This window comes from Falco cherrug, chromosome 5 (assembly GCF_023634085.1).
Source record: "Falco cherrug isolate bFalChe1 chromosome 5, bFalChe1.pri, whole genome shotgun sequence".
In the NCBI taxonomy this organism is placed as follows: Eukaryota; Metazoa; Chordata; class Aves; order Falconiformes; family Falconidae; genus Falco; species Falco cherrug.
Genome location: NC_073701.1, coordinates 29,230,240 through 29,257,340, shown reverse-complemented (window position 1 = coordinate 29,257,340; position 27,101 = coordinate 29,230,240). Strand labels below are relative to the sequence as shown.

The window sequence follows — 27,101 nt, the reverse complement described above, 5'->3', positions numbered from 1 at the left end:
CTTGAATATCCATGTGTTCTTTATAGTCAGGTCAACAAAATGAAAGCCAAAATACTTTTTAAAGGCTTATCTTATAAATTACGTTTTCCAGCTAATTCATTGGTAGTTGGTTTACCTCACAGATGCCCTTCTAGTAGTTCAGACCAATTCTCTTTATTTAATTTAATCCTACAGGTTTTGCTACCACTTAAATTTCCAAATGTTGGGATTTTCTTACTTTTGTTTTCTTGTCTCAGAAACATCTGTTTTGGTAATAGAGTTTTTATTTTATTTTTCTTTTGTGCAGCTTTGAATTGCTGTAGATAGATGTCTACTCCAGATCTTCTATTCCCAGCACCTCTTATTGCACTTTGTTCTTTATGCCTCAGTCCTCCCTTTGCATATAAATACAATACAACAAATATTCCGTATGTTGTTAGCAAAAATACCACAGCCTATAAAATGTGTGTGTAGATTATAGGTTTATGATTTTACATAATAAAGCTCACATAATTTATCTTTGCCTGCACAAAATTACAAGTAGGTCCTTTCTAGCTGAAGAATAGCGTTTCAGAAAATGAAAATACAGTTTCTCTCTTATGTCTTTGTTACTTACTGGGACAGAAGATGAGGTCTGTAGCTTGTGTTCCAAAAGCAGTGCTGCTTATTTATTTAACTTAATTAGTGCAAAGAGTCTGCAAACTGCTGTCTTTGGATGATGGATTCTCATAGTTATGGTCAACACATCATACCATCCCACATAACACAGGGCTTCTCCAGGTTCTCACAGCCCACACTGTTAGATAGGGTTAGCACTTTAATAAAAGAGATGTGGGAGAAGGAGGGCTGAAGGAGATGCTTTGCAGATAGGTGTCCTGCTTTCCTGCGCAAGAATAGTAGGTACCATCAGGTACTATAGCTTCTTGGTACCTTGGTTTGGCAGGATGTTGAGGTGTGTGGTAGGTGAGACAGCGTTGGAGACTATCCAGTGTGCAGCTGGAGTGATGCATCTGGTAGTGGTCTCCAGAGTCGAGGGCAATTTCTTTCAAGGATGCTCCCCTGGCAGCTAAGGATCTGGTCCATAGCCATTTGCAGTAAACCTTTTTGTTTTACTGCCGCTAATTCTGTTCCTCATAGCCAAGTCTATAAGATGTTTGACGTGTGTTGTATCTGTGCATCTGTTTGTGTCTTCAGGGAGAGCTATTAATGTTCTTTGTGTTTTATATTTAGATTTTCCCATATATGATTTTTTTGCTCACAAACCAGTGACTGCTATGGTAGTAGGCCACAATGAATTGAAAATAAGAACAGTAGCTGCCAGCAACACCAAAAGTATGGGATGCTTTTATTAACAGGACGTGCATATATCCATGAAAAACTAGACACAAATTTCAGTTGTGTTGTGCCCCTGTAGGCTGGAGTTTTTCCTAAGGTGAGAGATATTTATAGTGCGTTGAAATGTGACATGTCTAAGCCCTGTGGAAAATCAGGACTGTGGGTCAGAAGGTGAAGCAATTATTTGTGAATGTTACTGCAGGCATATTAGTTTCCTTTCATATACTAAGAAAATAGAAGTGATACTTTGTGAGGTTTATATTTCATTACTAAAGGCATGTGTTAGGATCTAAGAATGTTAAAAATTACTCTTTAAATCTAGACACTTTGAATAAGAGCTTTAGACTACCTAGGGTGCCCAAATACCATGCTTTCCCCTCCCCTTTGCCTGTCTGTGCTGTTAGCAGGTGGCACTCCATGATAAAAAAAAAAAGAAAAAAGCCTATAACCATTATGTACAAAAACCCCTCTGAAGCCTCACACCTGACTGTTATACATCAGATGGTTCCATTGATTTTTGCATGATGCTCATATTAATGCCTCACAGAGCAAGTCATATATATTTTTAATATGTATCTGCTGATGCTGCAAATTCAAGGGCACATTTAATGTGGTTTGCATTACATATGTAGAGGCTAGGCCCTATGCTATATTTTGTCAATAGTTTACCACAACTCAATTCTTATTAATTTTTTTAGGAATTAAATAGCTTAATTGTAGTTCAAACGTACACCAGGATCTAATAGAAAAATAATTATTTTCCCTTATTTCAGCGTGCTTGGTCTTTTGAACCTAATAGAAAGCAAAAAGGTGATCCTACAAAGTGACAGAAAGGTGATGTTCTGATTTAAAGAGCACATCAGGTGACACTGGTGGTAACGTGTGTGAGGGTATAGTAGCTATGAGGGGATATAATGACTGAATTGAGCTTTTCATTAAGGCAGAGGTTCATTCTCTTGGTTTTTTACCAACACCTTACATGTCTCTCCCGAGCGTGTAATCTGAGTACAGACCCCAACTTGCTGGGAGTTTTTAGGTTTATAAATAGAGCCTTTGGGGAGTAGCCTTTGGGTGAAGCCTGTGGCTTCACCTTTCCTCAGAGGCATTTCACCCTTTTGAAGGCCACCCTGGGCAGAGACCAGTCCTTCCATCGAGCTGCCCACAGCCTGTTCCTACCTCTGTTTTGGCAAGCCAGTTAATTTCTTGGCTGGCCAAGCCTCTGCAAGCCAGCAGAGGACGTTTCCTTAGTGTTGCCTTCAGCGCCCTGGACCTTTCAGTTTACTTACCGGTCCCCCCCAGCTCAGCACGAGGAGGGTCCGCCACACGGTGTAAGTATTGCTATGACTGCAAGTGCTGCCCTGTCCAGCCCCAGCCAGAGCACTGCAGGAGTAAGCTGGCTGCCCGCCAGTGGCCCTGCCATTTCCAGTCCTGACAGGTTCCTGTGGGAGCTTTCTCAAACCCAGGACAGGTTACGTGCAATGCCTGTTTCACATATGCTTTATGTTGCATTGCCTACTTAACCATTCAGACCACAATAAGCTTGATTTAATTGCCCGGACACTCAAATCCTAGTTTTAATAAGGCAAAAGCAGAATCTTTTTTGATTCCCCCCCCACCCCAGGGGATGAATGTAGTGAAAAAAGGAAAACAACCCTCATACATGTAATTTGGAGATTGTGTGTGTTTGCTTGTTTCTAAGTAATGCTTATGCCTTCAAAACCCTGAACCAGTTCACCCAGGGATTTCTTAGTCCTGATGGGGGTGCTGACTGGGACATCCCACTGGCTGACACTCCACAATCGCCTTGCAAGCTTGCCCACTACCTGGATTTCCCTCCTTTAAATTGTAAACTAGATTTGGTTACCAAGGCAACTCTGTGCACTGACCTGTGATATTTTCTTGAAAACACTTTTTAAATTAAATTTACTGGCACCTGAACACAGTTAACCCTTTACTCTGTGAAGGTTAAATGTGCGTCTATTATCAACAAAGATAGCATCATTGGTGTACACAGAAGTTTAATTACTCTTTTCTTTTTCCATTTTCTGCCTCCCATGTATTGAAATGCTTGTATGTTCTCCCTCCCTGTGTCATCCCTTGCTGCCAAAGTATGAATGTGAAATACTTAAATGCTTTCTTACATATGGGCTGCTTTGTTGGATGCTTGGAAAATGCCATTTCTGCCTCTGCTTGCATTCTTAGCACTCTCAAGGATAGACACACCTCTAAAATAGGAGACAAAATCAGTTGAAGCTGCACAGGGAATATAATTTGGAGAAAAATGGCACAATACTTAGTGTACAGAAACTGTCTAAAAAATGGGTGCAGCGGCTGTGTACCTCAATTTTATAAACAGACTTAAAACAGTTCGGCTCCAGTGTGCCATTTTCTGTGTTGCAGCAAACTCAAGAGGTTAGTTTAAAAAAAACAAGAAGCGAATCAGTGTGACAGAGATGAAAACTAAGTCTTGATATTGTCACAGTTCCTGTGTTTATGTACAAATCTAATTGACTCATATTCACCTCAAGAATACCCTGCTCAGCCACCAGTTTCCCCAGAACAGAAATCCATAGCTATCTCCCCTTGAATTTGAAATTCTGTCTGCAACTTCCCTCAGTATGGTGTGAGCAGTCGTAAAATACTGTGTATTCAGAAGGAATTACTTCAGATAAAACTTACCTTAAAATAGTGAGCTTAGCTCATCAACACCAGCCTGCATCTCCACCCTCCACTGAATTTCTTCATGCTCATTCCCATGTTCTGTATACTGAACAGCTACTTCTTCCTATCGCCACCCTTGACAGTTTTCAGCTATTCCTGTTCCTCAGCCTAGGGAGCTGTACACTGCTGGGTTTAATTCTGTGTTTAAAATTGTATTGTTACAGTTGTGACAACTTGCACTGGAACCTGTTTTCATTCCCCTCTGCCCTTTCTGAAGGCAACAGGTTCCTTTTTTAACCCGTTCAGCCAGCTTCTGACTGTTACCCTGTGTGTATAACACGTAGAATTACAGTACTTCTTGGATACGCTACAATGCCATAAAATGTATAACAATTCAGTTTAAGAATCTTCTAAATTTCTCTTGATTCTGTAACTTTACTATACATGGAGAGGTTTCATAAAATCAAACAAAGAACCCATTGACTTTCAGTCCCACGTGGCCTTTCAGCTCCGTTGCTCTCCATGTGAGTTAAGTGCTACTTGGGAAGGGTTCATCTGTGCTGAAAGCAGGTACCAGTCCATACACCTTGCTGCTCTGTGCACTGAGGCCGTACTGTGGTGAGGGAAGCCCAGCAGAAGCAGAAACACTAAGCTGTGAGCATCTGTTAACTAGTGATGTATCTGGGTTCTGTGAAACCAGATTCAGCCTTACAGCTGCTGTGTATGTGCATCGAAACCTTATTTATTGATACTCTTTTGTTAACCTTCAGTAGGGATTAGGTGCCCCTTAGCTGGCAGAAGAGTGAAGAGCATTCAGGATGAGAAGCAGCATTGGTTAATGAGTCTTATTAGCAGCTCTTGCAGTGTTTCAGAAATTTGCATGTTTTTCTCCTCTGTTTTTAGGTGTTGTTTCTTACCTCAAATGTGACTGACGCTGAACATTGTTCTTTGCTTTCAGTTGATTTGTCTCATGGCAATTGTACTTTCTCTTCCCCTCCCCCTCCCCGGCACCTTTTTTTTTTAATTATATACCTTCTGTTACCACTCCTGGGAAATGCTTTTTTAGAACATTGAGCTGATGTCTCCTGAAGACCACAACATCCTCCCTATTGAGCTAGAACATTGCACCGCTTTCCTTCAATATAGTTGTTTTTTTGGAAACTAGGAAAGAAAACAATATGAAATTTCACTTTTGGAACACAGACATCAGTGTGTTTGCTTTACTTTAAGCCTATGGGCAGTGTTTGAGATTCTAATTTATTAACTATGTACTTCATAGTAAAGGATAATTCTGAAGGAAGTGAAATATATTCCTTCCAGAGCTCTTCAAACTCTGTTTTGCATGACAGAATACCTCCTACTATTTGTTTGGCCTAATTCTAGTTTGAGCTCACCATTACATGTAAATGGTTATACAGAGAAGAGTTATTATATATAAGATTTAATTTTACAGGAATTCAGAATTGTTATGTGATTCTTGCATGCAATTTAGATGTCTGGTGGTTAGAGAGTATCTACAGGGCTTCCTCATAGCATGCATTCTTTTGATTATTAACGTCTTTAGAAGTAGGTAGGAAGAATTGTTTCCCACAGCATCAAATGCATTCCTTCCTGAAGAAAGGTGGATGCCGGGGGAGCTGTTTGGAGGATGAAGGTGATGTGCAGGTGCTTTCATTGAGAAAGCGCAAACAGTTCTATTTGAAGCTAACAGAATATTTGCCTGTGTAGCGGCTTAACATTTGGAAAAACTGGAACAAAGAGGTGTGTGTTATGAATAAAAAAGGAAAATCAAAGTAGGTATTTAGAGAAGGGAAGAGTGCAATCACACCAATCTCTTCAGTACCTCCTACTGTGTGACGAATGCTGGAGGCAATAGAGGCTTCCAGGAGGGTGGCATGGTGTTGGTACCTTCAGAGTGAAGGCAGTTCTTTTACTTCAATACTGAATCTGTGTGTTGTGAAACAAACAGAACAAAAAAAAAAGGGAACTTCAGGTTTACCATAAAAATGTATTATAGAAATGATTGCTTCCCTGGAAATTTTCTTTTCAGTTACGATAGAATCAGAATCATTTAGGTTGAAAAAGACCTTTAAGATTATCAAGTCCAACTGTTAAGTCAGGACTGCCAAGTCTATCACTGACCCATCTACATGGTTCACATAAGCATTACATCTATGTGTGTTGAACACCGCCAGGGATGGTGATTCCACCACCTCCATGGGCAGGCTGTTCCAATGCTTGTCCACCCTGTCAGTGAAGAAATTTTTCCTGATATCCAGTCTAGACCTCCCCTGGTGCAACTTGAGGCTGTTTCCTCTTGTCCTATCACTTGTTATCTGGAAGAAGAGACCTACCCCCACCTGCCTGAAACCTCTTTTCAGGTAGTTATAGAGAGCAGTAAGGTCCCCCCTCAGCCTCCTTTTCTTCAGACAAAACAACCCCAGTTCCCTCAGCTGCTCCTCAAAGCCTTGTGCTCCAGACCCTTCACCAGCTCTGTTGCCCGTCTCTGGACACGCTCCAGCACCTCAGTGTCTGTCTTGAAGTGAGGGGCCCAAAACTGGACACAGTATTTGAGGTGCAGCCTCACCAGTGCCAAGTACAGCAGGATGATCTGTTCCCTAGTCCTGCTGGCCACACTGTTTTGGATACCAGCCAGGATGCTGTTGACCTTTTCGGCCACCTGGGCACACTGCTGGCTCATGTTCAGCTGGCTGTCAACCAGCACCCCCAGGTTCTATTATATTTACAGATATTTCTGTAGATTTCCCAGGGTCCTGTAGCACATGAGTAATGCTTGTGTAATTAGACACTGATATATTATTCCAGCAATGTTGTTTTCCTGTTGAAGACTTCTCAGGATTTTTTGTATAAGTATTAGGTGAAAATATCCTGAATTTTAGTTTGGAAGTAAATTATTATTACCAAATATCTGTGCTTGCCCGATGTTGACTTAAGCACTTCTCAGATGAGAGAATTAGCCTCTGTGTATGTTGCCTTTGCTGCGTACAGTATTTTGGACCATTACACATGGCACATCTTCCCATTGGACTTCTCTGGATATTGACAGTTTCCAAACTGTACCAGTTCGCAGCAGTTACATGGTTAGTATGATAACATACTCTCTGGTGACACAGAGAGAGGGATGTTCTTTAACAGCAATTGTATTTCTGCATCATAATACAAAGTGGAATCTTTTTTATGCGCTAGGGGGTTGCACACAGTGACAAAGACGGATACTGATGCCATCTTGGCAAAGCTGCTCCAAATGTTTCTTTTTAGATGTGTACTTAAGGTCCAGGCCTTGTGAAGGGAAGGGGGAGAGTGGGTAAAGATCAGATGTATGGGAGCCCCAAATAAATACAACTTAAAATGTAAAAGCTTTTCGATTTCTTTTCAGATTGTGAATGTGTCACGGTTAGTTGGTGTTGATAACCCTGTGGAACTGATCTATTTTGTGGAGGACCAGGATGGAGAGAGACTCAGTGCTCTGAAATGCTCAGACCTGATGAACAGAGTTGATATCCAGCGGGCTGCAATCATCCTTGGATACCGCATTGAAGGGACTGTTGCACAGCGTAAGTCCTATCAGATCCACACTGATGCCAAGCAAAGAGGAACAGGAGGGGTGGTGTTAGCTTTGGAGGTTACGGCACTACCCACTGTTGCACTGTTTGGTTCTTGGGATGCTGCAATTTTGACGCTCCAGAGGAAATAAATTTTAGCAGCCTTGCAGTGAGCTATGTGGTGTTGCTTTGCTTCTTGAAGACTGCTGAGCTTGGAATTCCGACAGGGTCTTCAAGTGCAAGCCTCACTGCATTCAGTTCAGTGCTTCTGCTAGAAAAATACTGTGCTAAGTTCTTGCCATTTTCATCTCTTTCTGCTAGTTCAATATTTCTTTACAGCTTATCTTGCCCAGGAGCTTGCACAAAACCCACAATGGTGAGATGCAAAGGCATCAGTGTGAAATGAGCATTTCCTTTAGCTAAGCAATGGCAGCAAAGTTCAACAAGTCACTATTTTTTTGTCTGAATTATTGTTTCTGTGAGTGAAAGATGTAGGCTAATACCAGTTGGGGCATTTTGAAGGGTATAAGTGAAAAGGAACAGGTTATTTCTTCCATTGATTATGATTGACCTGATTTTTATTTGTTCGTCCATCAGTAATATGTAAGTAATGCAATCTTTCATAAAGATAATGTAAAAGTCGTGTGATCTTTTACTAGATACGCATCTGAATAAATATGACAGGTCATATAAAGTCATATAATGATGATATTCATGAACCTTGGTATATAAATAATTTGGTGCAAGGAGCGAGACAGAAGCCCTACTCAAAATTCCCCGTTATGATTAGGAAAGAAACTTGGAAGTATTTTAAAACCGTAGCAGGCAGGTATCTGCAAAATGCCTCATTGATATGAATGCTTAATTACATTTTCATGTTCTTTGTGCAATATGGAAGCATGAGTTGCATTGTACCATGAGGTATTTTACCAATAGAACAAGCATGTTTCTAATTTTTAAAATTCTCTGCAGAAAGAAAAGAAAGAAAATAGTAATAATTGCACCATCTGGATGTGTTTCCAAGTTTTGTCCCTCATTAAAACAGTGGTTCAAGGATAGGTCAGTAGCTCATGTACATCTGTTTAGTATGTGTTAATGGACTGTAGTATTAGTTAGAAATCCAGAAAGCTGCAAGAATAAATTCCCTTTACAAAAACGGTAAGTGTTGAAAAAACTTCGTGAAGTGTTTACAGCTTATCCTGCATGTTGGAACTTGTTTGACACATCACTAAGAAGTTCATTTAAGAGGCATAGAATTACAGAGATTTTTAAAGTGTTTCTTATTGAAGAAACTACAAAAAAAGGTTATTTTTATAACAGAAAATATAATGTCGTAAATGAGCTGTCAGATGAATAAAGTATAAGAATTATTTTATGTTCTCTTAAACTCTTAAGTTCATTGTTAGAATGGCTATTAATAAAATTATACATACAAATAAGGTTTTATGGAAATACTCTCTTTAACTTGAAAACATAATTTTAGGACAGTGCATCAGTTTGACCAGAAGTGTATTACTGCTGTGGTATTTAGTCTCGCGTAGAACCACTGAGCAAAATAGAGCAAATGGAAGTTTTGTCGATAATTCCAGCTGACTTTTTACAAGTGTGGTTTGATTACGCTTTCTGGTAGTTTTGTCTTCTGTTTGGGACTTAAAGGATCTCACACTGACAATGAAACATAAAAGGAAAAAAATAATAAGAAATGCAGAATTGTACATCTTGAGGAGAAGGGTCTTACTGAATTCAAATGGACTGTGATTATTGATGAGGAAGGTAACAAAATATCAAATGTTCTTCTTGCCATTTGTCATCTTGTCTTCTGGACCCATTACACTGTCAGCTCAGTTTTGGGTTACTGAATGATGTGGCAGAAGTGTATTTTCATTAGTATTTTAAGCACAGGTCTTCAGAAGGTAGGCCAGGACAATCAATCACCTGCCCCAGGCTTCCTGAGCATGATGTACCTTAACTTCTAAGTGGCATGACATTTCCTGTGATGTGCAGCTGGTTTCTGATAAATTCCTTAACTAGCATTTGCAAGACCATAAAAATATGTAACCTTGAAGTGTTCTCAGTTTAAAATATATAACCGCATAATATTGCTGTCTTCCTTTTTAACTTCACAGCTGTGGAGAAGCTGAAGGAGTCCACCTCAGAGTCACAGAATAGCAACCTATGGATTATTGTTGGTGTGGCAGTCCCAGTTGCTGTGGTGCTTCTGATCGTTATTATTTTATACTGGAAACTTTGTCGAACAGACAAACTGGAGTTTCAGCCAGACACGATAAGCAACATTCAGCAACGACAGAAGGTAAAAGGGGAAGCTGTGCTGATAGGAGCTTAAGTATTCTGAGCATAAATGAATGTGAGAGTCTAGGGAACACCTAGCATCCTTAAATGGCATGTGGAAACACAGTTTTGGAGCCTTCTAGTTTAAAAGGAAAAAAAAGAAGGAAAAAAAAAAAAAAAGAAAAAGGGAAAAAGTAAAATGATAGTTGACATCAAGATTCCAGTAGTGTTTTATTTGTTCTCCTAGGTATAGGATACTGTGTTAGATGGATACATCTTTCTGAAACGTGGGCACTGAGGCTGAAAGGAACTTTTCTTTATTACTTCACTTCAAGGTTTTGGCTAGGACTGAATAAGAGGAAATGTATTGAGTGTTGAATCACTGACCTTGTTTTCCGCAGAAGGCAGAATTTTTCTTTAGAAAGCTTTCTAAATTAATTTGACAGCTAAACCACACCATCCGTTATACCTCATGCTGGAACTAGAATTTGTCTAGCCTCTCCTTGCTGCTTTGTATTCTGCTGGGGCTCTTGCATTGCCGTTGTGGAAGTGTTGCTAGAACTTTAGATTAGTGGATCTGCGTGAGACTGCATGGGTGAATGTGTTGGCTGGAGTGCTGGAGAACTGGGTTAGGATGGTGAGAAATTCAGTATTCTGTCGTCTTCCTGCCCAAGACTGTAGATTAAAAAATATATGATCCAGGAATTTCACAAAGGATGTATTCAGTGAAAAGAATGGAAAAGTGACTAAAGGGTTATAAATCCTACTTTTCCTTCTTAAAAATGAAGAGAACCAATCTGGCTGTCAGAGATGCTTATTACTGACTCTACCTTCAGAGGCATTATTAAAGGCAAAATAATCTGCCTGTGTTAATCCTGTGGTACTGTAACCTCATGTTCAGTCATATAGTTTTTTCTGTAACACGTCTTGTCTGTACACCATGCTGCCTTTCAAGATAATTAATGACGTGAAAGATGAGAGAAGCAGAAAGCAGTTTCACTTCCAACGCAGTCAGAACAAATCGATAGTAACTTGCACTTGTATTGCCACTGCAGATTGAGTGTCAGAATTGAGGTCAGCAACAAGTGGTACCCTTTGATGAACTTCACCCCCTGGTACCTTGTTTCACCTGTGCTGTGGTAATATGTAATGCAGATTTTATTGAAGAAGTTCCCTGCAGTAGTTTCAGCTAATTTGAGAAGGGTCGTACAAAAAAGGTAGGAGAGGGTCATTACCCCTGGTATATGATTCCATCACATATATTTTCGGTACCTCTCTGCTGTCACAAGTTTTTTGTAAGAAAGCAGTTGGGTTGGGTTGGCTGTAAGGCCAGAAACATCTTTCATAGTTGTACTTTCTTTTAGGAAAATGGCTTGGTGGTTTTTCTCCACTGCTTCCACAGTGTTCTTCAACTTAATCATTCATGAGTCAGAAGCCTTGAACTTGTTTGTATGCAAGTCTCATTTCAGTTCACCTAGGGAGCCTGTCACTCTGCCTTCTTTAGGGAAGTCACTGTAAGCAAACTAGAAAGAACCAGTAAGGACATCTAGTCCAATCCTTTTGCCATGGATGGTTCATACTTTAATACTAAATGAGGTACAGCAATAAAAGGTGTCTTAGATTTTTATTGCTTAGCACATCAGACAACTGGCAGAGTCTACGTTGAAAACAGTTTTCCTCTTTTGCCCAAGATCCAGAACAAAAATAGTACTCTGGCTTCCTTAGTGCAGGCTGTCTTCGGGATTTCTTCTTGTGTTCAAACGGTGGGTTGGAATTCCAGGTCACAATAGGGTTTAAGAAGCTCTGAAGACCCCCAGAGAGTCACAACGCAGAAATGATGAGGAACATTTGGTTTGGTCCTGCCCTTCAAAATTATTTGTGGGTTTTTGTACTTTTTATTACAGTAAATGCAAATAAATGATCAAAGGAGTGAAATCATGTGGTCGAGGATTTAGGTCTGTAAATAAATTCAGTTTAAAGATGGACTCGGACTCCCTCTTCCTCACCCCACCCACGGTTATTTCTGTTCCTTCTTTACTGAGCTTGACTTTAGTACCAAAGGAAAGTGAAGGCCTGCACTGCATCTGTAAATGGAAGGATATTTAGTTAAAGATCTGGGTTTTTCTCTTGGAATCAATATTTCATTGGTAAAACCCATAAAGATATATTTATAGTGCTAGCTCTTTTCACTTCCATTAATCTTTTAAACAATTTTCTTTTAATGTTAATGTAGAAATGGAATGTGTAAATATCAAAGTATTTTATTAACATATGCATGGCATATCCATACTGGAAATAGAAGACAATTCTTTTCAACCATGTAATAAGTCTACAATGTGTTTTGCATTTGAAAATGTGTGTTAGTTGGAAGATAAGAAACTGAGACACCCTTTTCTTGTTCAGATGAAATAGGATATCATACTGTACTGGTGCATCTCCAGAGGTATCACCAGTCTATTTTTCAGTATTTTTAGTTAGCTATTTTAACATAGCAGATCAGTGGGCAGCTTAATAATCCATTAGAACTCACAGTAGCAGCTCATAGCAAATTACGTTGCCTGTGACTTAAAAAGCCTGGAACAAGATTGGGAGTGGGGTGAGGGGAAAACCTGTTTGCTTCGTGCTGCTAAGAAAACACTTTGCCACTGAAAGGCTGGTTCCTTGGAAAGTCAAGAGAAAGAACTTCAGTAAATGTACAGTAACACAGATTACATAAGAAAGACTTTTGCTGAAGCTTTTTATTCTCAGATTAGAGTCGCTCTTCAAAATTTGCGTTCTTCTTTTCAAAGAGATGCTTTAAAGATACTACAAATTTTCATGGATTTTGTAGCCCTATGTGTTATTCTAGTACCATTTTCCTTCCTTCCTTTCACTTAATCACTTAATTCTGGTTTTAAACTCTGCTTTTTCCCGAAATATTTTTGGTATGCACTCAGGCAATATAATTATTCAAGTTTTAATTTTAGTTTTCCATACGTAAAGACTTACTTTTACAGAGTAGGTATAACTTCTGTGTCCCTGTGGCCACCATTAAAAGTCATAAGCTGCATTACCCTCACAGTCTATCTTCTGGTAAAGCAAACCAGTAATGTTTTCTGTTGGTAGTAAGACCCTATGTGCCTTTCGGGGGTGTCCTGAGGGTATGGCTGCCTGGGTACACCTCAACGAGGTAGAGATCAGCAGGTAGTTGTTACGTGCAACAGTTTATCATACTGGCCAGTGTATCGTGCCAGCACAGCTAACCTGCTTTGCTCCCTTCTCTGCTCTGTGGACACCCTTTTAGAATATTTGGGTCACAGTTTCTCACTTGTGATGGTCAATAATAGCATGTTTCTCACTTCAGCAGGCATAGCTGCATTGAAAAATACTCAGATCCTGCAGTGACAAACCCACAGAAGTACCCAAGGTTGCACCTGTATTTGGGTGCCATAGCAGTCCTGAAGCTGGGCTTGAGTCCAGATTTACTGCTTGTCCCCACCCTCAAGGCCAGGTCACTCTCAAAGATAATATAGATAACAGCAAAGGTTGTGTTTCTTCTAAGGTGATGGTATGGGCAGGGTAGACTGTATTCAGTGAAGGCCTGCTGTGCAGAGTGGATGTACCATGCCACTTTACCAGTTTCTGTTCTAGCTGGCTGCCTAGTTTCATCACAGGATCAGTGTCTTGCAGACAGGATGGCATAAGGGTCCTTCTTAAAAAGGCTAATAATGTTATCTTCTGCAAAGAATAGGTATGAGAGCTTGAACTCAAACACTAAGGGATGTTTTACTTTTTGGATAGTCTCAGAAGTCTGCTGCTTCAGTGAATATAAGCATGAATACATAGGAGAGAAAACTTTTGTGGGAACTGATGCTAGCAAAACCAGATTTGAAGATTGAGTAATAAAAAATTAATAGATCTTGAAGAGACTCTGATTAGCTAATCTATCCCTCTAACTCAAAGCAGGATTAACAGTACCTGGAAAATATTAGGTTACTGTTTTTGTTCTGGAGATTAGATGGGAAAACATGTTTAGATCAAAGTTACTTGGACCCTTTTTAAACTGGGAGTTAAGGAAGCAGGTCAGAGCAATGAATTTCTAGACGAGATTCATTGGTCTGTGCAAGGGTAATTCCTTTCAAGAGATGGAACTAAGATATTCAAAGGGCACATAAAGTATTCATGGCTTGTTCTGTAAGCTGTACCATCCTACTGGAAATTCACCTTGATTTGATCTAGGTTGTCATGCTGGATAAAGATGGCTTTGCCTTTGGAATTAAAAAGATGCGTAAGTGGCATTTTTAAATTACAGAATTTCCTCTCTTGCCATTGCCTGTATCTACCACAACATTGTCCCAACCTCAGCTTTTTTTCTTGTGAAGAAGCTGTGCTTTTTGTAGGGAATTGAATTCTTGCCATGGGTTGTTTTTTTTTGGTTTTTTTTTTTTTTCATGAAAAAACAGACAAATGTCTTTAATGCCCAAACGATAGTTTTGCTCTGTACTGGACTACTGATGATTTTGTGTGAAAACACTGTCAACCCCTTTCCTCTTCCCCAGAGAGCAAAAAAACATTCTACATACTATCTGTAATAGAAAAAGAGGTAGCAATATTATTTCTTTCTCTGTGGACATACAAAAATTGAAGTGGAACCTGGTTCAGTAGGGATTTCATTTTCCCTGCTGTGTACAAGCATTTGGAGAGAAAAAAAGTCAAATCCCTTGCTAGGACTTTTCAGAGGTAGTGTCAGCTCTAGATTCAGGGAATTCCCTTATAAAGGGCAAGGCTCCCTGCCCTAATGACAAGAATCTGACACTTGTCCACAAGCTCATGGATGGTTTATTCAGGTCAGGGGTCCTCAAACTTTTTAACCAGGGGGCTGGTGCGTGGATGCAGTGGCAGGCAGTCATCTGCGGCTGCTTGGTTTCCCCCCCAACCCCCGGGGGGGTGTGTGTGTCTGTAAATACTGGGGGGCCAGACTGAGGACCCCTGATTTAGGTGGTCTTGGATATTTTCCTGTAAATACTGGGCATAATGAAGCCATTGCCTTTGCAGTGGTAACTTCGAGTAGCTTGCTCAGTTCTTAGTTTTTCAAAGGGCACATCCTGAAAGCCTAGGTGGGAAAAGCCTACCTCACCAGTCAGAAGCGGCTCTTCTCTGGAGCCCCCTGCGTGCCGCTATGATTCTTGAAGGCTGAACATGTCTCTCTGGCTCAGTGTCCCTCCTTTGTGTTTACATGTGGGAAAGGTGGGATAGGTTAGTCCCCACAAAGCCTTGGACAAAGCATACAGTACTGCACCTTCTCCTTGAGCAGTAGCACAGGTAGTGGCAGAGCTGGAGGGCTGCCAATTTGCATCATGTGCCGGCAAACCTCAGCTAATGTGTAATCACCTGGGTACCGTTACCAGCCCTTGCGTGTCTGCTCTAATCTGCGCTGCTTCTGACAGCCAGCCAGACCTTTGTGTGTCACTCACGGTTACAGGTAATGACTCATGCATTCTGCAAGATGTCTGAGAGAAGCTTGTGTGGATTTTTATTTTTCCCCCCAAGCAGGGATATCTGATACCTGAATCTCGTGTGTCAGGTGTAACTTTACACCTCTGAATTGAGAGTTTTGCTTATTATTGTGTATTCAGTAGACTACTGCTTGGATGTTCCCAGGATCAAAGAGGCCAGCCCTGCTGGAGGCTAAATACTAGGCTTCTGTTCCTGATACAAAGAATTTCTGTGATACTTTGTCATCCTGTAATGATGCTACTGTTCATCTGTATAATGTCAAGGCAACAGCTCTGCATTGCAGAATAATTCTAGTCAAAAGAGACTCATGTTAAGAAAGGCAGCTGACACCAATCCTATAAAAACTACTTGAAAACTGACAAGAGTTTCTGCAAGAGGTTCATGTCTGTGTCTACTGTTTGCATAACAAATATCATTCATTTCTAATATCAACCTTGACTAACTATCCAAAATGGTGTCATTTTGGAACTGGTGTACAGGTTCTGCTTCAGAGTCAATAGCTGGATTCTGACAAGGAACACAGTATTCAACATATTAATTACTTCTCAACAATACATTTCTCTGATGGCAGTTCCTCTGCAAGAGCTCTTTTGTAGGAACTCTTCTGTTTTAATGAGGATTAACTATTCACAAATTAGAGAAATAAAATACCACACTTAGCTATATACTGCTTATACCAGTAGATCTAAAAAGTAAAATGTCTCCATCTGCTTTTTTACGAACATTTGAGTAGCTGTCATGAGATCAGACGAAAAGGCCCGTTAGCCCAGGTGCCAAAAGCAAAACCCTACAGAAGGGAGAAAAATATGCCAAGTACCTGTGATGCTTTGTCTTAACTCTTCAGCCTCTAGTTACTTGTGTCTCAGGAACTTTCTCTAGAAGCAATGATATTTAGCAGCCCTCAATGGATTTCTGTTCCGTGAACTTATCCTGTCCTTCTAAACCCATCTGAGCTGCTGACAGGGATTTCCCCAGCATGTTACATGAAGAACCACATCATCTTGTTTCATCTTGCTTTTATCCTGCCACCTTTGTTTTCTGTGATGCCCCCTAGCCCTTCTATTGGAGGGGGACAGTGAACAGCTGATTCCTAGGCACTTGCTTTTTGCCAATCCTGAGTTTACAGATCTCTCTCGTATTCCCATCTTCACCATCTCTTTTTCCAGAGTCCCTGTTTTGTTATCCATGAAAATTGCTGACCTATGCTCTGTCTTAAGTCTTTTAACACTTTTCTCGTTATTTGCAGAGAGGAAGTGTTGCTGTACTGTGGTGTATATGTGCTCTGTCCAGATGGTGAGAGCCATGTTATGAATGTATCCTTTTGCCTCACAAGTAGAGAAAAAAGCTTCCATAATTTGTAATTTTTTTTGATGTGTTGTGCTGCCTCCCTTAGAGGTCATGGTTAATGTTGGAGTTGTGTATGTGGCCTTGGAGGAGTTACTGTTTGACATTGACTTACGGAAAAAAGACTAGTGGAACTGAAACACAGCAGTGACCTGTCCATCCTATAAAGTTAGTGATCTTTTTCTAACTTAATTCTGACACTTCCATCCAACTAGTGTGCAAAGGAACCTCACCAAACTTTGATTAAGATGGTATCCACCCTGCGGCATTTCTGTCTGAGAAGGAAGGCTAAACCTGTGTGTGATTCAGACACAAAATTATGCCTGTTACAGCAGTTGTTTCAGCAGCCTGTGGGCATGTATGTACTTAGAGTTATGGGTTTTCAACAATATACCTCTTGTATTTTGTGAAATTTACTGAGCTGTCACAGTAATATTAGTGTGGCAGGAAGAAGTGCACAAAGGAGAAGAGGAGGGAGAAAAACTTGTCTTAAGGAAATATTTCAGAACAGGTGTCTTGAGAATTTCAAGCTTTATAGTTTCGTGAGTTTGCGGTGTTCTTCATTTGTTTTTAATTCTACTGCAGTGAAATTTCTGAGGTGGTAGTTTTTTGTGATATTCCTGCTTTACCTCTTTTTTCTATGGTGGTGAGCCATAAACCACAGTTTTGATTTCAGAGGAGGGAAGGAGAACCAGAGGCTGTACACTAGCTTGGTCAGATTTTCCATGCCCAGCACTAGCTGCACTGTGCACTGTTTTTTCCCAACTTGATGGTAGAAGCCCATGCAACTACGAGCACGTTCCTTCTATGCAAGGACATGTTTGCTCGACTGCTTTACCTATTCCCAGTAATGGTAATAGTTGACAAAAGTGCTGTTGTGATGACAAATTTGAGACATAATTTGTATAAAGAGGCACTTGGGCAGCATTTTGTACATACAACCCCTGTTTTGGCCCTCAGATCTCAAAACCCTGCTTCTTTTTGAGATGGTGCTTGCCATAGAGGGTACAGGCTGTAACACTGCTGTAATGGGACCGTGTTGGCATCCCACCTAAGAGGCAATATGGTGAACTGCCATTGCATACAATTTTTGCATACATACAGTTACCAAGTGAAGGTATTTAAATTGAATTAGAAACCTTTTTCTATTTTGGTGCTTAAAAACATATCCTAAACCAATAGCAGTAAAGCCTCCCTCTGCACACTTCAGTGATGCTTTGTGGTTTTTTTAAAGTACACCTGGAAAGAGTTTATGTTTATGACGTAGGTTGGTTGCATCGTATCCTATTTCGTAGGCAAAATTGTGTCAATGGCACAATTAAGAAATGTCTTTCTTTCTTTTTTCTTATTTTTTCTTTTTCTTTTTTATTTTTTTTATTTCTTATTTTTTCTTCTTTCTTTAGCCTTTTTTATTTCTTAAGAAAAACAAATGGGTCTTTTTCACTGTTTTGAGGGAGGCTGTGGGGATGCAACTCTGTTTCTATGTGATCTTCTAATACACTTTTTTGATAAACAAAGGTTTCTTGTGTCTTAACTCAGATATGCATTATTATTACTGAATCACAGGTATAATTTGTATGCGTACTTTACAGGTAGTCCCTGGCTATGATCCCAAAGGGTTTTATTTTGAAGGAAAGCAATGTAAACAAAAACACAGAGGGTATACTTATGTGCATAAAGGGTAGGAATGATATTAGAAGATTTAGCTGAATAGGAAAATGAGACTGAGAAAGGTGAATGTGCCTCAGTACTTGTAAATTCTTATGTATTGGTAAGTGGTTGTTAAGTATCTCATGGAACAGTCATTGCAAACAATAAGGGTGAATGATCCTTGCGGGAGGAAGAAGTACGTAGCACCTTGGATGGGGTGGTAGAAGTGTGGTGAAAAAAATGAGTTCAAATTAAGAAGACCCTAGGACACACACTAGCAGCTGCAAATAATTTTGCTTACTGGTGTGCTATGAGAGTAGTGCAGTGAATTCACACTACCTTATGCTATGGTGCCCTGGGAATATGGAGAAGGGTTTGGTGGTGTGAATCTCAGGTTGTGGAAGGCAGTTTGCAATGTTTAATAGCTTCAAGCCATTCTAAATCAGATTGACTCACATTTTCAGCCCACATTAATTTTGGGAACATTGATTCTCATTGCCTTGCTGCGTTTAAACTAGTAGACTTGAAAACATTTTTTTATGTAAAGTTTCTTTACCCTGTAATTTTTGTGGCATTCCATGTGATAGCATGTTAGTAAGGTTGTATGTCAGCAGGACTTCTTTACAGGGGTTCCTGCCCTGTTCATAGATTATGTACCAACACTAAAGTATTGGTTTTGAAATCATGCTTAGCTCTTTTGTTTCCTTAGAAATGTATTTTAACAGCCTCTGCTCAATGCATCTAGCTCTACAAGGAAGAAGGCAAGACTGTGGTATAAAAAATCAATAGAAAATTGTCTTAATACATTATTTCTCATATTACATCCAAATTCAAATGCTATTAGCAGGAACTACAGGAAGAATAAGTGTATTTCTTCTCTTCTGCTTTCTGCTGAAATTATTCACTGACCTGTGTGTGCAGTATTTGCTTTCTTGAGAAAACATTGTTGACATTCCTGATGTGTCTCTGCATCTAACAAAACAATATGTTGGCAATCATGTTATATTTCTGTGACTTAAACAGTATTGAAACTATTAGCTGCTTTCATGGAATAAGTCTTGACCGAGGTGCACAGACATGGTAGAGTTCTGCAGAAATGATTCGCTTTTTCTACAAATTGAGCTTCAAGTACTTTTTTTTTTTTTTAATTCAGTGTGTGACAATAGAATTTAAGCACTGTCTTGACTTACCAATTTGAAATCATCCTCCCCTTTGATTTCAGCTGGTTCTGCATTTGTATAATGGCGTAACACCTTATAAATGCAGTTTAGACATGTTCATTCTGGTGGTAAGCTTCAGAGTAGTTTATCTCTTGCCTTTCACAAATACATAAAGATAAAACAAATGGAAACCTTCTCTAACAAGTTACATTTAAAACAAGAAATCCTTGCTAGTACTGGTTTTGTGCGCCATTAGGAAAAGGTACTTGAGGCTGATAAAAAGAGGCTCAGTTTCAGCACCTGAATAGGTAGTGGTATCAGCACAAATGTGCTCTTAAAAAGATCGTATTCTTCCTTATTGGTGGTTAATTTATGAGTAGTAGGTGACTGATCCACACATAGTATTCTGACTAGCTGTCCTAAGATGAGTGGAAGTCATCCAGTTCGTTACACTATATAACTTGATATGAAGAGAAGGAAGAATTCAGCAGTTGGTATGCAGAAGTTCATAAGAAAAAGCAGGAAACATCTTCACTCTGGAACAACAGTATTTGTTCCTTCCACTAGGTCTTGGTGATCTTGTCTTGCAGAAAGCAGACTTGCGTTTCAGTTTCCGTCAGACACTTCTCACTGAAAATGTAGATTTTCGTTAGTATCACTTCTTGGTTAAAATCATAATGTTGCCATGGTCTAAGAGGTGAGGTATCAAAAGTGTAGATTTTTTTTCCCTTTAAGAAAACAGAGTGGGTTTCTGTCAGCATTGCTTCTGTAGTAGTAATTATAATAGTATTTCTATTTCTCAAATAATGGGTATTATTTTTAAGAAGTAATTTTATCTTTTTGTTGAGGATCACTTTTTCATATTCAGTCAGGTATCATGTTTTATATATTTGTATTTTTGCATTATGATTTTTTATCATGTTTTTTCATTCATACGTACAAACATGTGTGTACACACATGTGTACAGTTTCTCGTACTGTTCATGTATTGCCTGGAGCTGGTAGCGCCAACTTAAGCTTTTTTAGCAGGAGATACTTAGAAATGTTATTTGGCTGTACCAGCTCTGCAAGACTCGAATCACCCAGGCCAAAGTCTTCCATTCAAGTGCAGTTTCATACTGAATGGTTTTATTAAGATGGTAAGAGCTTGTTCTTTCAAAGAATGAGGTTAAGAGAAAATCAAGTGCTCTGTCCAAATTTTAAAAATCATTTTGGAGAAGCTCAGTACATATTCTCAGCCTTTGGGGGTGCAGGGTGGTGAAGGAAAGGAAGCTGTAGCAGAAGGTTATTTTGTGTGAGGGAAATGTTTTTGCTGAATCTGTGGGGAACTGCCCATTTCTGACCAAGTTATAAACCTTTAGGAAAATATTTGCATGGGAATGGACTTGACATAGACTTGTTAGAGATTTACCAGTTAAATTCTTGTAGGATTACACCTGTTTGGCACATACAAACTCTGTAGAGCTGTACCTTAAAAGCTGTGCACAGAGATTGTTACAAGGCCAGGTAAAGCAATGAGCCTCAGGTTGTTGGCTAGTGTAAGCTGGAACTGGCAGCTGGCAGGCAGAGGGAGAGGAGGGCAACAGGGCAGGACGGGAGAGACTGGTTCTGCTGGGCTAGGAAGTGTAAGACCAGATGAGGAGTTTGCCTGACTGCAACTTCAGGAAAATAGAGCCACGGGGTCTGTGGTGCCTGGGGTGAGTGCTCCTTGAGGCCTGGAGTGGTGATGCCTGAGACTTGCCAGTCCTCTGTTGCCAGCAAGTGTCCATGAAAGCCATTGGCAAAGTCTCAGCCACCCTAGCTGTGGATGTGCATAAAGGAATACATCCTTTCTCTTCTTGCATCCCCTTCTTCTTTCACTATGTGTCTGCCAGCTTCTGCGTGAAATCAGATGGGTATCCTGGTTTGGTTCTACAGATAACATTCTTACATTATACCCAACTTTGACGTAGACTGGGCCTTCTGCTATTAGTCAAGGAGCCAGCAGGGTGGGAGAGAAAGCTAGAGAGCACCTATGGAAGAATTAAATTTATGATTTTGTAACTCAAGACTATTGCCAATGCCCTATGCATGAGAAGATCCGGTTGTGACTGTTCAGACAATCTTAAGTGTGCTGTTTGTTATAGTATGAGTGCTTGTCTTTGCAATACGAACAGTCTTTTTAATTCATCTCCTGTGTGATCTGTCGGCAGATCAACATTTGTGTGTACATATGCTGTGGTGTACGTACATTTTGATATGCTGTGGTGTACGTACATTTACACATAAATATATCTGTCTCCGTAACTGTGCTCAGACAAAAGGTTATATTAGACTGCAGCTAGGAGTGAGACTATTCAAAGTTAAAAGATTAACAATCTGTATTTTTGCATGTTGTTTTACTCCCCAGATGGTTTACAAAGCCAGTGTGCTAGAGTTAGCTCTAAGCTCTGTTGAAATGCATGCTTCAGACATGCAGCGATCTTAATAAAACTGTACTAGTAATTCCAGTATTACTAGGATGTTTGTCTCTTCAGCTGTGCTTGTCCACCCCACCAGTCACAGTATTCAAAAAGCAGTAGTACCTTCGCGGGGCCAAGTCAAGTGTGCTCAGGAAAGGGTAGAGCACTACCATATTTGTTGCATAAGAATTGAGGCTAGCGCATGAAGACTGTCATCATCTTTGGAGCAAAGGGGGCTGGAGGCAGTGCAGGGGAACGTAGGGAAACAGAGGAAGTGATCATCAGGAATCAGCAGCATGGTGTATAGGCACGAGCGTGGAGTGTGAAAGGGTTAGAAGGGAAACACTGAAAGGGTTCAAAGGGAGAGTGCTACACACAGGAATATCTTCAAAGAGAATAGACATAATGGCAAGCAGATCAGAGGTGGAGGTGGGGTGACTTAAGAGGAGTTTCATTAATCAAAGTGCTGCAAGCTGGCATGATAATTCTGAAAGTGGAAGTGAAAAGGTCCTCTTCAGAAAGTATCTGGGGGAGAATTCATGGAGTTTGGGGGTTGGTTTTTTTTTTTAAGTGAGCAAGATCTTGAAGGCAATGTTTCATCTCTGAAGGGCGGGAAGTTTCAGGAAAGGTTCACTAGGTGTCTGACTCCAAAAAGTGTTACACCTTCACCTGGTCTAGCTCAACAATGCCTCTTTGAATCAATGGTTGCAGTTTACATAGATTCAGTAACTGTATCACCCATAATGCTGAATTGAAGACTGTTGTAAAGCCCAAGAAAAATGGAGTATAGTGGAAGACATCCAGATTTGTTCAAATAATAAGCTTACTCATTTTGTGAGAAATGAACTCCAAAACCTCAACCATTCAGATAGCTGTTGGATTTTATGGGAGAGCTTTTATTGCCATCTACTGGTTTTTAACAGGCAGTTTGCTCTACTGCAACATCCTTTCTAAGAACCATTTGGAAAATGTTTGCTTACTGAGAAAATATTTTGAAGAGATTGTTTCAGAATATTCCTTAGGCAAGCTTATCTTTGGCATGATATCAGACGAGTCTGTTTGTAGTTAGCGATGTTGGCATGCCAAGCTTTATGAAAGGGGGTTCACTTAAACATCTGGAACCTGACGCACCCATAAACACACTCCAACACATGCTTCACTTCGCAGGAAATCAGCTCTAGGAACACACAGAGGGTTTTGTACGTGTGCTGTGCAGTGGGTAGGTGTGCATGTATTTCGAAAACTGGAGTTACCAACATTTCTTTCTAATTTCAACTTTCGAACTGTGTAATATTGAACAGGACTTGAGTAAAAACTTTCTCTGAATTAGTTCTTCAGAATTTCTAATTGCTCCAAAGCCCAGAAAAAATCAGCAGGAGAGCTTGAAACTTAGAGGCTTCATTAAATTAAGTCTGAATCAAGTCATTGAGAAGGTGAGATTAGTTTTTTTCTAAATACAGTTATGAAAATGAAAGGCCTGGTTCTGTGTCTTTCTCAAGCAAGACGCCCATTGAACCCATAATCCCCTAATAAGATCTCTAGGATAAGTATCTAATTTCTCTAAACTCCAAAGCCTTTTATATATTTTCTGTCTATTCAGTATGAAATTCCTAAGAGCTAGATTTTCAGTTCTTTTTTTGAGGCATCCATGCTGCCTGAAAGTCACTGCCAGGCTGCCGTACAGCTCAGATCTGCAGAATGTCTATTTTTCATCAGATGAACTAGGTGTTTGCACAAGCACTCCCAGACTCCTGCGGATTTGAGGAGCTCAAAGTGAAGATGATCAGCAGTGACATTATTCAGATTGTTTGAACTCACTTCACTCATTTTGATTGAAAGAAATAGAAAGATGACCTGGCAGTGGTAAGCATTTCAGTTGGTACACAAGTGTCTATGGCCTTGCAGCCACAAGTAAACAAAAGCTCCTCACACAAAGCTTAAATCTTGAAGGAATAGCTGGAAAAAAGGTGTAGCAGCAACAGAAGGCTTTTTTTTTTAAACTAATTTGATGATTTTAAACTGTGTATCGTATACTGAAGTAAGCTGACAGAGTTGTAGGGCATTTATTTTTCTTTTCCGTACAGCTCTCATGTTCATTCCTGGGATACATAGCCTGGCCATCCTCCTAGTGGCCATTGTTTGCAATCTTAACCAAAGCCTTTGTACTTAACAGTTCCTGTTTTTTGTCTTTGTTCTTCTCTCACAGCTACAAGCCCCCAGTGTGAAAGGCTTTGATTTTGCTAAGCAGCATCTGGGCCAGCACAATAAAGATGATGTCCTGATTATCCATGAGCCAGCTCCTTTACCGGGACCTATTAAGGATACTACCCCATCTGAAAATGGAGATGTGCCCAGCCCCAAATCCAAGACTTCCTCAAAACCTTCAAAGACTGTTCGACACAGAGGGAGGTCAGTTCACAGAGATAAACTGTAGTAGATGATAATTTATTAATCACTGGTGATTAGTTATATTTTTAGAGCAATTTCAGTGGAAAGAACTGTTCCATAGCTCTGCAACTTGCATTTTCTAGTGGGCCGTCAAGGGTTATGCCTTGCTGCTCATACAAGGTTCTGAGAATTTGGTGTCCATTTTTCTCTAAAAGGCAACATGCTCATTTGAGAGGGGTATTTAAGACACTGCTAGGTTGGCTGGAGTCAAGTCATTGCATGTATAGTGAAAACACTTGAGTCTGTGTTTTCTGATGCATTCTCTTTGTAGTGATCTTTAGCTGCTAAGGCAATGGCTTACTAAGGCTACTAAGAGCAAATGAAAACCATTGACAAATAACAGTGTTTTTCAATAATATTAATAGTGATCAATAGTTGTATGCTAAGTGGCATTTTCCAGAAATAAGCAGTCTCATGCATCTTCCCTTAATTTTGAAGAGTGTGTTTATCGGTGGTTATCTGGTTGCTCTCATAGAAAACCAGCTTTGGTCAAGAAAAGGAATGATAATTTACAGCTGTGCAAGTGGAGAAGTGTCTGTCAGCCATCAACAGTGATTTCCTAACCTTTTCCAACAATCAAATTATGTGATTGTGTCTTGCTGGAAAGGACTATGTTTGTAGGATAGGCGCCGTAACAGAGCTATGCAGTAAAAAAGGATCTGTGCATTAAAAAAAAAAAAAAAAAGATGAGTGGGAAGGTGACAGGTGGGGAAGAAATGGAGCCCTGAGGAGTGTTATGATAAGTCTCAAACAGCTCCTTACTGTGGACCTCCTCTGTGCTGCACTTCCCAGTAATTCTTCCTCTGCCTCATATTTTTGCACTCCTTTATCTCCAGCTCTGCATCCCGTGTTCTTTTACCGATGTGCTATTGCACAGTGGGAGAAAAAAAAACAACAAGGGCAGAGTTGAATGGGCTTAGAAAGAAACTAAAAGTGGTTCTGACTGAACTGCAAGTCTCTGACACAACTTGGTCCTCTGCTCAGCCTTCTGTGCTTCCTCTAAAGCCCTAGTTGTCCTAAGAACCTGGATTTGTTTTCCCCACCTGGGCTTCATTCAGCTCAGGTTCCACCTTCCCAAATGCTAAAGCCTGTCTTCCTAAACTCCCTGTAGGCCTTGCAAGTAGTCGACTTCCAGTGGTACAGTGGAAGGTGGGCAAAACTGGAAAACAGTGGAAGAAAAATTAGCTAACTCACTTTGGTATAGCTTAAATAAATTAAAAAAAGTTAATATAAATCAGAAGGATGAGTGTTTCTGTGTTTCTTTTAAAAAGTTCAAAAGTGGCCTCAAACAGAGGTGATATGGGGGGGGGGGGGGAAGGTATCTATGTTCACATGCACATAAGTATAAGAAGGAAATTTAAACTTGAGGCTGTCACTGTATTTCATCTAGAATAGTTCAGAAAATGAAGCAGGAAGAATTTTCAGAAGCCAACATTTTAATGCTTCCCCTGAAGACAGTAATGAATCATTGATCAAATTTGGAACAAAGATATTTCTTTTTTTTAATAGCATCTAAATTCAAACACTTCAAAATGTTTTCAAAAGAGAATTTCCATCTTCTCCCTCATCCTCACTGAAGAGTAAATCTCCCTTTAGGCTTAACTATGGAGATGTTACCATCATCTCCTTAACATGCTGACATGCCCATGTCAGCTTGAGATTTAAAACGTTTACTCCCTGAGGCAGAAGTTGAAATGTGAAGTGATGGCATAGTGTGTTATGTTGGTTTTAGCTGTTTTCTGTTTTGTGAGGAAATACAGAACTCAGTTCATCACAATGCAATTCAGGACTGTATGTTGCATGCCAGGAAATATGGTGGTGATGTAAGTACACATTGTGTATCTGTAAAAAAACAACAAACAAGAAAAACAACTGAGTTCAGAAAGCACAACATTTCTAGGCTTCTGCTGAGAGCTGGACCTGTTGTTTTGGCTTGAGAGGATACAACTGCATATTCCTCAGCATTTATAAAGACTGACTGATGTTGACACAGCACTATCTATGTTTTATAATTTGCTTAATGATAATTCAGATAGGCTGAGGAAAGAGTATGAAACAATACAAAGCCCAGTGAGGTGAAACAAAGTCAGTAGTAGATCTGGAAACAGAACTCCAGCCTTATGCTCTGCTGAACCAAGGCAAAGGTGATGGAGATGATAGCTCTGTCCCCCCTTTCTGCCTTAGAAAAAAGATGCAACGGTGCAGATCTGTAAGGTAATTGAGAATGATTTCTCCTTTTTTCCCTGCTATTTTCTTTTTTTGTTGTTGTTGTTGAGGTGTGACTTATTAGTATTACAGTCCTGGAGAAAAGAATGAAAGACAGAGTTCAATTAGCAGTGCATTGTTCAGGGAGGAGAAGGGGAGTTGAATTCAGAGTATTGCCTGCTGCAAGGAATAGGTGTAACTTTCAGTGAACTTGGCTGGCTAGATATAGTTATCTTAGTCTTTGTGCTCTGGACAGGTTGACATTTAGCCAGGAGCCTCAGTAACTAGTTCAGATATCCATCTAGCCCAAGCAAATCTTGTACTTAATAAGGTTAATGCACAGACATGTGCACACTTCCAGTGATTAACTCCCTGTGGGAATAGAATATGAATGTTCACAAGACAAAATGGTCACTAGAGATGCTATCACAGAGGCTGATCCTATATGAAAAGACAGACTTTGGTGTCAGCTGGGCAGTGGTGTATGCCCTATGTTTTTGTGATTTTTATACTATGAATAATTTTACAGC

At 40.0% G+C, this 27,101-nt stretch overlaps 1 protein-coding gene across 5 annotated transcripts in view; it reads left to right on the top strand.

The window, feature by feature from the left end:
- Window positions 1-27,101, top strand: part of KIAA1549 (KIAA1549 ortholog) — a 154,308-nt gene that overhangs the window by 97,101 nt on the left and 30,106 nt on the right. For all 5 annotated transcript variants that reach the window (XR_008732474.1, XM_055712047.1, XM_055712045.1 and 2 more), the window contains exons 9-11: window positions 7,373-7,550; window positions 9,665-9,849; window positions 24,125-24,327. Coding sequence is in view for 4 of the 5 variants with exons in the window: in XM_055712047.1 (XP_055568022.1) it covers window positions 7,373-7,550; window positions 9,665-9,849; window positions 24,125-24,327 (566 nt within the window). In the remaining variant the exon portion in view is untranslated. The remainder of the gene's footprint in view (window positions 1-7,372; window positions 7,551-9,664; window positions 9,850-24,124; window positions 24,328-27,101) is intronic.